The sequence below is a fragment of the Eriocheir sinensis genome, chromosome 31 (assembly GCF_024679095.1).
Source record: "Eriocheir sinensis breed Jianghai 21 chromosome 31, ASM2467909v1, whole genome shotgun sequence".
Lineage (NCBI taxonomy): Eukaryota > Metazoa > Arthropoda > Malacostraca > Decapoda > Varunidae > Eriocheir > Eriocheir sinensis.
The window spans coordinates 3,635,266-3,650,271 of NC_066539.1; the positions used below are offsets into that span (position 1 = coordinate 3,635,266).

A 15,006-nucleotide genomic window follows, 5' to 3' on the forward strand; every position below is an offset into this window, starting at 1 on the left:
GATATGGAGACTGGAACACACGAGCGTAAGCCCAGGCCCTGTAAAACTACAACTAGGTAAAAAAACTAGATAAATACACACACACACACTCACACACATAGTGCACATACACATGCCATTGTGTGTACACAAACGCATGCTCAAGCACATGCACACACAAGCTTAGACATACATACACGTATGTATCATGAGCCCTTGCGCGATACCATACGCCCGTGCACTCCCATACATGCGTGTGTGTTTATGTGTGCACACACAGGTGTGACAGATGGGATTCTAAAGATGGCCTTTAGTTATTTCTTCATTGAGAATTCTTTTATAAATCAGTCATTTATTATTATTTTCATATAAAAAATAACAATTATGAATTTTAATTTCATATATAAATAAAATAACGATTATGGCTCAGAACAAATTCATTTCACAGTTTTGGAGATTCTCATTTTGGCAAAACCTTTTACAACTCCAACTATGTACTTGCAAAAATGGCAGTTCTATTGTACTTCAAAGTGTATTGATAGACAGCCATGTAACTGCTGAAGAACAGCTACGGTACTACTGCTTGGTCTCACTCTAATAACATTCTCCTTAAAAACAGGTACATTCAGGCATTTATCTGTAACACTAAAATATATTACATGAGAAGACGGCCCTGTAGGGCTGATGTGTCCTTTTCATTTGTACAGGCACTTAGGCAGCTTCCACATTTGTCTCATGGTTAATCTGGCCTATAATCCCACATCTGACTAAAGACAGTATCAACTTTATACACTCCAAGTGTTGCAAGGACACCAATCCGACATTAATTATGTCATTAATCACAAAATCCACCTGAACCACTTTTCTTCAAACTTTTCTTCAGAATCATTTTTTTCTTTATCTTCATCATCAGTTCTGCACTTTGCATTTTCATTATCATTGGAAGAAGAGGATTCTGATGAGCAACTGCTTATTTCTGTTTTATCATTTTGATGCACATTATGCCTCAGCTCTTTCAAGGAGTAATCATCTAACAGGAACTGTAAATCTCCCAGCAATTTTTCTTTAAAAAATTTTGTATTTGACACTGCAAACCCTACAGCTGTTCCCTCAGTTTTCAATAAAATGTAATATGCCCTGTGCAAGCAAGCAGCCACAATCAGTATGTCTCTTTTGGCTTTTGCCTGTCCTCTATCTTCTTGAGCAGAGTGCAGCTCTCCCTTCTGAGTACTACTTAGTAAGCAGTTTGGAGCATTTTTTTCAAAGTGAGTTGGGTCAGCTGCTGGTGCCATGCTGGTTTTCCCAGGTCCAGAAAGGTGATCATTTAATAACCTTGCAACATTGGGAAGTGTTATCTTATTAACAGACGCATACACATAGCCAAGTTTCATCCAGAAGTGGCCATTGTCAGGATGTAGTGAGATTAAATTCTGAGCTGCTATAAGAGCATCATCATATCTGCCAACAGCCAGGTAGACATCCAGAAGCATGGAATAACTTACAGTCAACTGATCATGGGTCTTAGAAGTTGAATGCAATTTCTCTACATGCGCCACTGCTTTATCTGGGAAGCCTGCCTTTATGTGGCACCTAGCCAAGTTTTCTTGACACTCTCTTCTGCTGGTGGTGCTGCTTTCAGGTAGACCATCCAGTATTTCCTCAAACTTAGCTGCAGCAACATCAAATGATTTATTGAGGTAGAGGTAATCTGCAGTAAACTTCTTAACCCCAAATTCATCCTCTTGGGAGACCAACTGATCTGGATTCACCTCCATGAACCATCCGGCCTCACACTTGCGGGCTTGGTAGTTGTTGGCCACAGTGCCCCGGGATGGCTTCTCCTCAAATAGGTCATCATCAAAGTCAGCAAACTCCATTCCAGAATCTAGTAAAATTGAATAGAATAAATCCCTTTGATTGAGATGCTGGTTTCTCTTATGGTAATATGTCAAATTTACATCATTGGATCATCTGCCAAATATTCTAGCATCCATTTAGTCAGATCCGTATTTGTAATCCACCAGATAACAGAGCTGAGATACTCTGAGGAAAGAAAATAAGAACTTCTTAAAAGGATGAATCAGACTAACTCAAAACACCTGATACTTTTTCTTGAAAACTTTTGTTGTTAAAAGAGAAATGGTGCTTGAATTTATCTTTCATTCAAAATTGCTATTGTGTTCATCGCACATTCACTGCGTTGTAAAATGTTTTGAAAATAATTATTATACCTGCTGGTGCCAAAGACAGTATTTTCTCAAAATGAGACTTAAAAAATTAGCCTGTGTCTTGGATGACAAATGTTGCATTACCCTTAGCCTAACACTTGTCGACGGACTGCGAGGGTCTGAGTGTGCCAGGTTGGCAGTGGGTCCCTGTGGGGCGTATTGTTACAGGTATGGATAAAATTTTACGAGTGCACCAATCTCACATCAGCAGATGAAACTGTTTTATTTTTTGGTAATTTTCGGAGTGTTATGAAATAATCTGCTAACTGTTTCTGTCACAAATCATTAAATAATTGACTTTTCAATGCCTGTCGTACACACGTCGCCACAGTCGCAAAATAACTCACAGAGAGAGATTCAACTTGCTTACTGTTTCTATATTTCACTCACTGCTCACAAAGATTAGAAGTGGACAAACTAGAACAAAACCAGGCAAATTAATGTTTTTCCTGCTGTGTATTCTCCCAGTGCGCATGCATGGTGGACAGCAGAGCGACTTACTTCTGTGAGGAGATATTTCTCGCTACACCAGCAGGTGTAGTGAACCACCCTCGCCGCGGCCCTGTCCCGTCATGCACGGCGTAGTTTTGCCGCATTACACCGCGTGGTAAATAAATTTAAACTAACCAAACCTAACTTAACCTAACCTAACCTACCTAATGGAGGGGCTTCACCCCCCTCGACCCCCTTAAGGGAGCCAGACGTTTTTTACCTTTTTTTCTTTAATCTTTTTTTTTTTTTTTTTTTTTTTTTACATCCCCGCCTATAGCGCCGGTAGGCTTTCTTCAGGGGCCAGATGGTTGGCCCAAGCCCATCATGGCGCAGGCAATTTTTATAGTGGTGCCAGTTATGCTCGGCTCATGCTGCCCCCCAGAACTCATTCTTGATTCACTGGACGGTTTCTTCTAGAGTCCGGGTTGATGGGTGGACTTCTGGACAGCATGTGGGTGGGTAGTCTTAGGCCACTCGGCGGTGACTGAAAAATCCCAGGTGGTACCGTGGGGATTCGAACCGACATTGTCCATGGCGTGGTGAATGTGAGCCCAGTACGCTAACCACTCAGCCATGATTTATATACCAGACGTAAAGGACACCCTACGTTTAAGATTTAGCCAAAAAAAAAAACAATCTATCACCTTTCCATTTTTACCAATGACCATTTTTGGAAAATTTGAAGGTATTTTTTTAAAAGGCTATTTCTACTATAATAATTGCTCTACATACATGGGAACAATTAATATAGTACAAGAACCATGTTTAGGCCAATGAAAGTATAGCAAAATATTATATCAGTATATAATCATTAGTTTGCAGAATATAAATTTTCACTTTCATGGTCATAATTTCCCCAAAAAATTCAGACATAAATACACCATAATTCAGTCACATCATATACAAGAAAAAACTCACTATAGTTTGATTCTTACAAGTCTAGGGATGGTTTTGGTGTTGGTTTCATCGAAATCAGTTGAAAAATGATGGAGAAATTAGAGTGCAAATGTACATAACTCACATTTTGAGTTACGGCCAGGTATCTTTGAATGCGTAACATTCAAACATAGCAAAGTGATATCATGGCATTTATCCTTTCATTTATATGTAATGATATATAAAAGGATATATCTTCATGTCCCCCCCGCCTCAGCTTGAGGCGGGGTATAAGCTCACAAAGGTGTTTCATAGCTGCCAAGCTACTCATTGTTGCCAGGTTTGTTTCAGAATGCTCATGGAGCATATGTCTCCTCTTTCTTCTTCTTTTTGATGTTCTTGGATCTCTTCTTCTTCCTCATGCTTTTCCTTTAAGTATCTTTTTCTTGAATTTTGAGTGAGTAGTCGATGTTACAAGAAATTTACTTTGTTAAATCCAAAATTATAGTGAAGGATGATGATTTGGGAACCAAATTGGACTCTTAATGCCACACCACCCCCCACCCACCACACCACGGCCCTCACCACACCACCCCCGCCCGCCACACCACGGCCCTCACCACACCACCCCACCCGCCACACCACAGCCCTCACCACACACCCCGCCCGCCACACCACGGCCCTCATCCCCCCCCCCCCCCCCCGCCCGCCACACCACGGCCCTCACCACACTACACCCTGCCCCTCACCACACCACGGCCCTCACCACACCCCGCTCCTCACCACACACACCCACCTGCCACACCACGGCCCTCACCACACACCCCGCCCGCCACACCACGGCCCTCACCACATCCACCCCGCCCGCAACACCACGGCCCTCACCACACCACCCCACCCGCCACACCACAGCCCTCACCACACCCCGCCCGCCACACCACAGCCCTCACCACACCCCCCACCGCACACCACAGCCCTCACCACATCCACCCCGCCCGCCACACCACGGCCCTCACCACAACACCCCACCCGCCACACCACGGCCCTCACCACACCACCCCACCCGCCACACCACCGCCCTCACCACACCACCCCCCCCACCACCACGCCTCACCACCACCCACCCGCCCACACCACAGCCCTCACCACACCCCCGCCCGCCACACCACGGCCCTCATCCCCCCCGCCACACCACGGCCCTCACCACACTACACCCTGCCCCTCACCACACCACGGCCCTCACCACACCCCGCTCCTCACCACACACACCCACCCGCCACACCACGGCCCTCACCACACACCCCGCCCGCCACACCACGGCCCTCACCACATCCCCCCCGCCCGCCACACCACGGCCCTCACCACACCACCCCCGCCCGCCACACCAAGGCCCTCACCACACCACACCCCGTCCGCCACACCACGGCCCTCACCACACACACCCCGCCCACCACACCACGGGCCTCACCACACACACCCCGCCCGCCACACCACGGCCCTCACCACACCACACCCCGCCCCTCACCACACACACACCCGCCCCTCGCCACACCACGGCCCTTACCGCCTCACCCTCACACTGACAACTCACCTGCCACAGAACACGGTAGCTGTGGTGAGTCAGCAGGCCAGCACAGCCATTACTGGTGTTCCCGAGTGAAGACTGGCCAGTTCCCTTGTGTGTGATGCCCGGCGAGACACACGTGCTTGAGTGGCTGCCCTCCGCGGTGACAGGCTCTGACGGCCCGCCCACCGCCAGCTGACGCTCAGGCCTTACAACGGGGGCACGGAGGGAAGGTCAGGCCTATACAAGTGTGGGCATTTACGCAAAACATTGATAAAAGTTTATTTTCGTAAGTCACTTGATAGATGTAAAAGATGACAAGGAATCCATTGGTACTTTTAAATTGGTATTTTGATCAAATGTAACACACACTTGTGAGACCAACACTGGAATACTGCTCCACGGCGTGGGATCCTTACACACACAGAAACATTGATAGGTTAGAACAAATCAACACCAAGGCGGCTAGGTTCATTACAAACAATTACACTCGAACGCCTGAATCACAACACGGATCAAACAACAGATAAACATGGAACCTCTTCACATACGCAGACAAGCACACACTTACACTTATGTACAAGATCACAAACACTCACATTGACATTGACCCACAAACATACCTACACAACGCAAACAGTCAACGTACTCGTAACACACACATCCATAAATACCAAACATATCACACTAACACTGACGCATACAAGCACTCATACTTTCCACGCACCATACGCGACTGGAACAACCTCCCTCAACAGATTTTAAGACTGCGGTACATTAATAGACGCATTCAAAAAACAAATACACACCCACTTGTCACCACAACACACCAACACTAACAATTACACTTGATTCACTTCCCTCCCCTGCACACTCGGCTCCCCCGTCCCCCCAACAGGCAACACAAATATGCGTGTTATGCACCTGTCCGGGTGCCCTGCGCATCATGTATCCAGATCCAGATCCAGAACAGAAATACAAGAATTATTGGAGTTTCTTTTTTATCTCAACGTACCCAAAATCCGTGGCAGTTATGGTTAGTGTTAATGCTATGATAAGGTTCCTATAAGTGGAAACATATAAGAGTTACCTACTACCGTAGAGCGCGCATTCCATATATATATATATATATATATATATATATATATATATATATATATATATATATATATTTTTATGCCGGACGTGTTACTTGGGTTCCGTGTCGCCGTCAGGAGACTCCGTGGGAGGGAGATATGTAAACACTTTGCACAGTTTCTGTAGTTCCTTAGTAGTACACTTCACTCTGACTCTTCACTTAACACTAGCTTACTATGACTGGGACTGGGACTCTCTCGCCCTCTTCTCCTATATATATCCAGAACAGTATAGTCTAGAATGTTACAGTATATTTTAGATCATACAAGATTAACAAGAACATGTAGCTAAAGTATGTGCGAGTTGGCAACACTTCCCGCCTGGCGCCTGGCCGCGCCCCGCGGGGCCCGGACGAGGCTTTGCTCCCCGCCCTCCTGCTCGCTTCTCAAATGCAACGTTTAGGAGCCTTCTGATTAATGTAAAATGTAAATCTATGTAAATCTCTCTCTCTCTCTCTCTCTCTCTCTCTCTCTCTCTCTCTCTCTCTCTCTCTCTGAATGAAGTGAATATTTATTTTTTCGAGAAAAAAAATAGCATGTATAGTTATTATGGATGTACTCGATCATAGTCTAATAACAATAAAAATATTTATTTGCAACCTAAAAAAGAAAAAGAATCGGACATGAAGAATTATCCAGTAACTCCAATAAATAAATCAAATAGTAAAATAATGGAAACGAGAGCTGTGATGGAAACGGAAAGCAGGACAAAATGGTGGGAACTTGGGGAGACGGTCAGCGGGGCAGTGACTCAGCGTCTACACCCAGGGCCCATACCGCGTGATACCACATGGAGGCGGGCGGGTGAGCGCCGAGCGTCACTAAGATCCTAACGGTACCGGTACTAGCGGCAATGCGCAGTGCCGAGTGATCATTAAGCTTCCCGGAACCCAAGTGATCATGATGCTTCGCGGTACCAGTACCGATACCAGTTATCGATACCAGGTACCGGCGAGTGATCATTAAGCTTCCCGGAACCCAAGTGATCATGATGCTTCGCGGTACTAGTACCGATACCAGTTATCGATACCAGGTACCGGCGAGTGATCATTAAGCTTCCCGGAACCCAAGTGATCATGATGCTTCGCGGTACCAGTACCGATACCAGTTATCGGTACCAGGTACCGGTACCTGGTACCGATACCTGGTATCGATACTGGTACCGCGAAGCATCATGATCACTTGGGTTCCGGGAAGCTTAATGATCACTCGGCACTGCACATTGTCGCTAGTACCGGTACCGTTAGGATCTTAGTGACGCTCGGCGCTCGCCCGCCTCCATGTGGTATGGGCCCTTTGTGTAGACGCTGAGTCACTGCCCCGCTGACCGTCTCCCCAAGTTCCCACCATTTTGTCCTGCTTTCCGTTTCCATCACAGCTCCCGTTTCCATTATTTTATTTATTTATTGGAGTTACTGGATAATTTTTCATCTCTGATTCTTTTTCTTTTTTAGGTTGCTAATAAATATTGTTATTGTTATTAGACTATGATCGAGTACCCATTACCCATATCACCGAGATATCCGTGCACTCACTAAGTGGTGATCTCTCTCTCTCTCTCTCTCTCTCTCTCTCTCTCTCTCATGCTACAAATCAAATATATAATCATCATATATAATTCATCAAGCAGTTATTTAAAGACAGAAACTCTCGCCAAGGATTCAAACTTTTTCGTTAATGCTTTATTGGATAAATATGATCTCTCTCTCTCTCTCTCTCTCTCCTACTCACCTCCAATATTTAATCTTATATAATACATCGTGCAATTATTTATAGCCAAAAACTCTCGCCAAGGGATTCAAACTCTTTTTTCGTTAATCCTTTATTGGATAAATGGATAAATATGATTCTCTCTCTCTCTCTCTCTCTCTCTCTCTCTCTCTCTCTAAAAGTTAACGAGTCATACGAATTTAACAGTGGCAAGTAAAAAGAAAACGAAGTCTTGGGTTAAAAGTTAGTGAGTCCCACGAGTCTTTAGAAAACGCTAATATATATTGTTATTGTTATTAGACTATGATCGAGTACCCACTACCCATATCACCGAGATATCCACTTACTAAGTGGTGATCTCTCTCTCTCTCTCTCTCTCTCTCTCTCTCTCTCTCTCTCTCTCTCTGAATGAAGTGAATATTTATTTTTTCGATAAAAAAATAGCATGTATAGTTATTATGGATGTACTCGATCATAGTCTAATAACAATAACAATATTTATTAGCAACCTAAAAAAAAAATCGGACATGAAGAATTATCAATAAATCCAATAAATAAATCCGAGCAACTGGTACCGGTACCGAGCAATCTGGTACCGGTACCGTACCGTTTAGCTGGTACCGTTAGTACCGTACTGGTACCGGTACCTGCCCACCCCTACTGTCTTCTGCTAGGTGCCTCCTGCGCGTCTGTGTCCTGGTGCGCCTCGTCGTCATCCGCTTCTTGGGGTGTCCCTGGAACATCTGCCGAAGCCGGGAGGTTATCTCTCTCGGCTGAAAGGTCCAGAAGGCCTATGTCGTCGTCGACCTCCTCTCGGTCCTGGACGTCCCTTTCGTTTTCGTCGGCTGCTGGGTGTCTGTAGTTGTTCCAGGTGTAGTTTCCCGGACCGTGGTACCTCCATAGGCGGTTGACGTGGACAACTTTCGGCTTGGTCCTTTCCGTTCTCCGGATTCGGTAAGTCACGTCGGAGAGGCGTTCTAGCACAGTGTAAGGGCCTTTCCAGGGGCTCTGTAACTTCGGAGACTGTCCTTTCTTCCTCTGCGGGTCGTAAAGCCAGACTTGGTCTCCTTCCTTGAAGTCAAAGTGGCTTGCCCTCATATTGTAACCGCGCTTCATAGCCTCCCCGGAGAACTTCAAGGCACCACGGACTTGATGGTGCACCTCTTCCAGCCGTTCCTCTATTTGACGGGCAAAACTGGAGGCGTCCCTTGGAAGGCTTTCCCCAGGAGGCCTTCCTGTCAGTAGGTCCACCGGCAATCGCAGCTCACGTCCAAACATCAGCTTTGCCGGTGAATACCCCGTAGTCTCGTGGGCGGCAGACCTGTAGGCCATGAGAAGCGCAGGCAGCTTCTGATCCCATGAAGACTGATCATTGTTGCACTGCTTGGCCAACTCCTGGCCCAACGTCCAATTAAACCTCTCCTCCATTCCTCTGACTGTGGGTGCAGAGGGGTGGTCCGGGTCTTCTTGATACCCAGAAGCTTGCAGTACTCAGCAAGGACTGTTGACTCAGAATTCCTTCCCTGGTCGGAATGGAGCTCGTTAGGCACACCGAAGCGACAGAAGAACTCCTCCACCAAAACCTTGGCGATGGTAGTGGCTTCCTGGTCAGGGATGGCGTAGGCTTCCGGCCACTTGGTGAAGTAATCCATTGTGACGCAGATGTACCTATTTCCGTTCGTCGTCAGAGGCAAGGGTCCTGCTATATCCACTGCCACTCGTTCCATGGGGGCTCCAACCTGGTAAAGTTGCAATGGGGCACGGTGACGCTTCTTGGGGCCCATCTTTGCACAGCACACCTCACACGCGTGACACCATTCTTCCACGTCCTTCCTCATGCCAACCCAGTAGAACCTTTGGCGCAGGCGACTCAGTGTCTTCTTTACCCCAAGGTGTCCGCTGGTGATGCTGTCGTGCATTTCTTTCAATACGCCTTCCCAGGACTTCACAGGTAGCACCGTGGACCAGTAGTGGTCAAGACCATCATGAGAGACCCAGCGTCGCTGCAACACCCCGTCGTCCATCCGAAGAGTGTCCCACTGAGTCCAGTAATTCTTGGTGGTAGGGCTTTCTCTCGAGATGACTTCCCACCCAGGTCGCGTTGACGACTGACTCAGCCACTCCATAATTGGTCTCAGATCTCGGTCCTCCCGCTGCAGTTTTCCCAAGTCTTCCCATGGCACCTCCGCTGTCTGTTCCACTGTAGTGCGGCGGCACATATTCTGGACGCTTTCCCTCTGGAGGCAATGTTGACACTCAGGCAGGCAGGGACGCCGGCTCAAGCTGTCCGCGTTACCGTGTGTTAGCCCAGATCGGTGCACAATAGTGTAGTGATGCTGCTCTAGTTTACCTATCCAGCGAGCAAGCTGGCCCTCAGGGTTTTTCAGTGACTTCAACCACCGCAATGCAGCGTGATCCATGCGGATGGTGAAAGTTGCACCGTACAGGTAAGCATGGAAAAAGTCAAGGCTCTTGACTACTGCCAGGAGTTCTTTCCGGGTCACGCAATAGTTTTTCTCGGCTGGGGTGAGCTTCTTGCTGAAGTAGGCCACAACCCGTTCCATGTCGGCACATGCCTGGGACAGCACTCCACCAATCCCCTCATCACTGGCATCACAATCCAGTATAAAAGGCTTAGAGGGGTCTGGGTAGGTGAGTACGGGCGAGCTGATGAGGGCCTCCTTGAGCTTTTCAAAGGCAACCTGAGTTTCCGCTGTCCACTCAAACTTGCGCCCCTTCTTCGTCAGGAGGTGCAGTGGTGCAGCAATCGTAGCGAAGCCTTTCACAAACCTGCGGTAGTATGAGCACAACCCGAGGAAGCTCCGCAGCTCCTTCACGTTGGTGGGTGTCGGCCAGTCCCTTACCGCAGCCACCTTCTCAGGATCAGTGCGTACTCCAGCCTCGCTCACGACGTGTCCCAAGTATTGGACCTCCCTTTGGAATAGGCAGCATTTCTTCGGGCTGAGCTTAAGGTGTGCAGCTCTAAACCGGGCGAAAACCTCTGATAGCCTTTCCATCTCCTGCTCGAAGGTCTGGCCAAAGACAATCACGTCGTCGAGGTAGATGAGTGCCATCTTCCAGTGGAGTCCCTCCAGCACCCTCTACATCAGCCGCTCGAACGTGGCCGGCGCGTTGCACAGGCCAAAGGGCATGACCTTAAACTGCCACAGGCCTTGACCGTAGGAGAAGGCTGTTTTCTCTTTGTCCTGCTCCACCATTTTGACTTGGTGATACCCAGACTTCATATCCAGTGTTGAAAACCACTTGGAGCCCACCAAAGCATCGAGCGTGTCGTCGATCCGTGGGAGTGGGTATGAATCCTTGATGGTGAGATCGTTGAGGGCTCGGTAATCCACGCAGCACCTGAGGGAACCGTCCTTTTTTTCTGACGAGCACTACAGCAGACGCCCACGGGCTGCTGGACCGCTCGATTAACCCCTGTTGCCGGAGATCATCCATTACCTCATCCATCTCCTTGCGACGGGCTGGTGCCATCCTTCGAGGAGCTTGCTTCACTGGGTGGTGGCTACCTGTGTAGATGTGGTGCTCTACCAGGTCCGTACACCCCAAGTCCAGGTCTCCTGTGGAAAACACATCTGCATTCCTCACGAGAAGCTCCCTGAGCTGTTCCACTTGGGGCTCCTCTAGACACTTGGAGCTCCTGTCAAACAGGTCGCGCAGGTAGTCGGGCAGCTCCTCCTGGGGCTTCGTCAGGGTTCTCCTGCAGACACAGGTTCTTGGTTTCTGGTCGATCTCTTGGCACAACCCCACCATGGTCCCTTGTTTTATTTTCTTTGGGCTGAAGGAGACATTGGCCACGACGACAGGCACTTCCGCTGCAGTAGGGTCTGCCAAAGTACTGCCCACAATCACCCCGTTTTCTACCGGACATCGACTTCCACTCTTTACCACACACAGACTAGCCGGGGGGGCACCCGTAATTTGACAGGGTTACAGCATTTCTGACCTCGGAGGAATAATGGTGGTACGGTTGACTGTCACTGGCAGGCCCTCTTTGTGCACAGTCGTCAGTGGCACCCTCCTTCCTCCTACAGTCAGTTGCTTAGCGAGGAAGTCCAGCTCGCACCTGTGGGAGACAAGATAATCCATACCTAGGATGCAGGGGTTGTCCATGTCAGCCACGTACACAGAGAGGGACTCTTCCTTTCCTCCGAACTCAAACTTCACGTCCACTGGGCCTCTGAGCTCTGCATAGTGTCCAGTGACTCCGCACAGTCGATGCGACGTCTTAGGAAGCCGACGATGACTCACCACGTCAGGCCGCACCAATGTGCGTTCCGAGCCTGTGTCGACGACCACAGGCCACAACACTCCGTCAACCTTGCCCTCCACTTGGCAGCTCGTTATGGTGGTTCTCCTGCACGTTGATATCTTCGGGGCAAGTATACAGGACAGACTGGTCGTTGTTATGCCGGACGTGTTACTTGGGTTCCGTGTCGCCGTCAGGAGACTCCGTGGGAGGGAGCTATGTAAACACTGCACAGTTTCTGTAGTTCCTTAGTAGTACACTTCACTCTGACTCTTCACTTAACACTATCTTACTATGACTGGGACTGGGACTCTCTCGCCCTCTTCTCCTATATATATCCAGAACAGTACAGTCTAGAATGTTACAGTATATTTTAGATCATACAAGAACATGTAGCAAAAATATATGCGAATTGGCAACACTTCCCGCCTGGCGCCTGGCTGCCCTGCGCGCGGACTCGCCTTGCTCCCCGCCCCCTTGCCCGTTTCTCCGGGAGCCTTCTAGAGGCCTATGGTCGCCGGGGGAAGCTTCCAGCACAACAAGCTCAAACTGAGCGCGGTAAGCCTCCCAGGAGACCTTGCCCTCAAAATCCTGAGGCTTCTTTCTAACAGGCGACTCCAGCAGACTCATGGGGCTGGCGGAACTTCTCGCGGGGGTAAACTCAGGCGTAACAGGGCTCAAACTACCCCGGACTTGCGCAGGAGAAGCATCTTGGATACAACTAGCCCCTGCAGGCACTGGCTGTCCGTTTCCAGCCAAACATGCAGTCTTCAAGGGCCTTCACTCTGTCACTTACTTCTAATATTTCTTTGTGTGTCGTCTCCCGTACCACCTCCATCTCTTGTTGAAGATTTGTGTGTTCTTTCTCCACTTCTATCAGGCGTTGTCCCAAGTTCGTGGTCACATCAGTCATTTCTCTTCGCACTGACTCACTTCCATCTTGTACTGCTTTTAGCTGTAGCTGTAATCCTGTGAAGCGATCTTCTAGCTGTTCTTTGAGTTCTTGGAGTGTTCCTTTTTGTTGATGCTGTGCTCTTTCTTATTGTTTCTCCCCCTGTAGTCTCAAGGCTTCCAAAAGTTCAGTCAACATGCCGTCCCTCTGGGCAGCTTGGGAACGAGTCTCCATGGCGAAAAAACAAATGGCTACACTCCTGACGCCAATGTTATGCCGGACGTGTTACTTGGGTTCCGTGTCGCCGTCAGGAGACTCCGTGGGAGGGAGATATGTAAACACTTTGCACAGTTTCTGTAGTTCCTTAGTAGTACACTTCACTCTGACTCTTCACTTAACACTAGCTTACTATGACTGGGACTGGGACTCTCTCGCCCTCTTCTCCTATATATATCCAGAACAGTACAGTCTAGAATGTTACAGTATATTTTAGATCATACAAGAACATGTAGCTAAAGTATGTGCGAGTTGGCAACACTTCCCGCCTGGCGCCTGGCCGCGCCCCGCGGGGCCCGGACGAGGCTTTGCTCCCCGCCCTCCTGCTCGCTTCTCCTGGAGCCTTCTAGAGGCCTATGGACGCCGGGGGAAGCTTCCAGCACAACAATATATATATATATATATATATATATATATATATATATATATATATATATATATATATATATATATATATATATCGAGTGTGTCAAACAAGTGACTGCCATGCGAGTGATTCGAGGCCTATTACCTGCATAGTCCATGAACACCAACTCAGGCTAACTGGGCATATGGCATGTTACCCAGAAGCCAACCATACTCACCTGATTATTTCTGTAAGAGATGGTATACAGGTTTTGGGCCTTGTATCTTATGCAATACGTCAAGGCCGAACTCACACCCACTAACTCGCCTCATATTTTGAAGGCTGGTCACCTTGCTAACATAAGAATGTTACGCCACCCCCGACCACACACCATCCACGGGCAGGCAGGCGGCGTGATCCCCAGAATAACCACACGGGCACCAGTCACTGACATCTGCCCACACAGAACACCGAGGGGAGGAGAGCACATTCGTAACAAGAACATAAGGAGTCTGCAAGAGCCCCCCAAGAGCCTAGCTTATTTAGAGAATATAACCTTTGAGTCACTTAACGAATCGGTCGGCGAGGTGAGGCCGGCCCTTGTTGTAGTAGCAAGTTGTAGTTCATAATATAATTAAGCGTGCTGCAGCCGAGAGAAGGGAGGGAGATGTGAACTGGCCGCAACGCAACGAGTTGCCAACTCTTACTTTCCGAAACCCCAGAATCTCCTATTCGAACCCGCTTCTGCTATCAGTAATATTGTTCGCTATCGGACTACCAATACTTCCCTAAACAACCCTTAATTCCTAACAATCTCTAGCTCTTCCAAGTCTGGCATACTCCGTTTTTAACACTGTTGCTTTCTCAACCCATTTCCATTGTCAGCTGTGTTATATCTGAAATGCTATGGCATGTTCAAAGTTGGGGGCACGTGATGTAGCTGCTCACTGTGCTGGTGCTCATCTGTCACATCAGTCTTTGAGCTTAAGGTGGGTAAGAACCCATTATCCAGGACGCTGTTAGTCTGTTATATAGGTTACCACAGTTTACCTTCCCTAGATCCCCAGGTACCCATTTCTTAACCTGCCTGAAAGGGAAGAATATACAGTTGGGTATGCTGAGCATTGACTGTCCCAGGCTGGGATTGAACATGGGCCTGCAGATTCATTGCTAGCCGTGCTAACCACTGCACCACAGAGGCGCCAGTAAGCAGGAAAGGGTAAAAATAAGCAGCAAA

The 15,006-nt window shown here is 48.1% G+C and overlaps 2 protein-coding genes across 2 annotated transcripts; one reads left to right on the plus strand and one right to left on the minus strand.

Annotated features, from left to right (window-relative positions):
- Positions 1-398: 398 nt before the first annotated feature.
- On the minus strand, positions 399-5,360 carry LOC127005806 (uncharacterized protein C8orf76 homolog). Its single transcript, XM_050874928.1, has 2 exons — positions 5,167-5,360; positions 399-1,864 (listed from the first exon to the last, which is right to left on the minus strand). The coding sequence occupies exon 2, from the start codon at positions 1,854-1,856 to the stop codon at positions 819-821; it is 1,038 nt and encodes a 345-aa protein (XP_050730885.1). The 5' UTR covers positions 1,857-1,864; positions 5,167-5,360; the 3' UTR covers positions 399-818.
- On the plus strand, positions 4,090-5,158 carry LOC127005997 (uncharacterized). The gene is made up of 2 exons (XM_050875479.1): positions 4,090-4,617; positions 4,715-5,158. The coding sequence occupies exons 1-2, from the start codon at positions 4,090-4,092 to the stop codon at positions 5,156-5,158; spliced, it is 972 nt and encodes a 323-aa protein (XP_050731436.1).
- Positions 5,361-15,006: the final 9,646 nt, after the last annotated feature.

Coding starts and splice junctions, on each gene's coding strand:
- LOC127005806 (XM_050874928.1), bottom strand. CDS start 1,856: ATGGAGTTTGCTGACTTTGATGATGACCTATTTGAGGAGAAGCCATCC.
- LOC127005997 (XM_050875479.1), top strand. CDS start 4,090: ATGATGATTTGGGAACCAAATTGGACTCTTAATGCCACACCACCCCCC. Junction 4,618..4,714: donor ACCCCACCCGCCACACCACG/GCCCTCACCACA, acceptor CCCACACCACAG/CCCTCACCACACCCCCGCCC.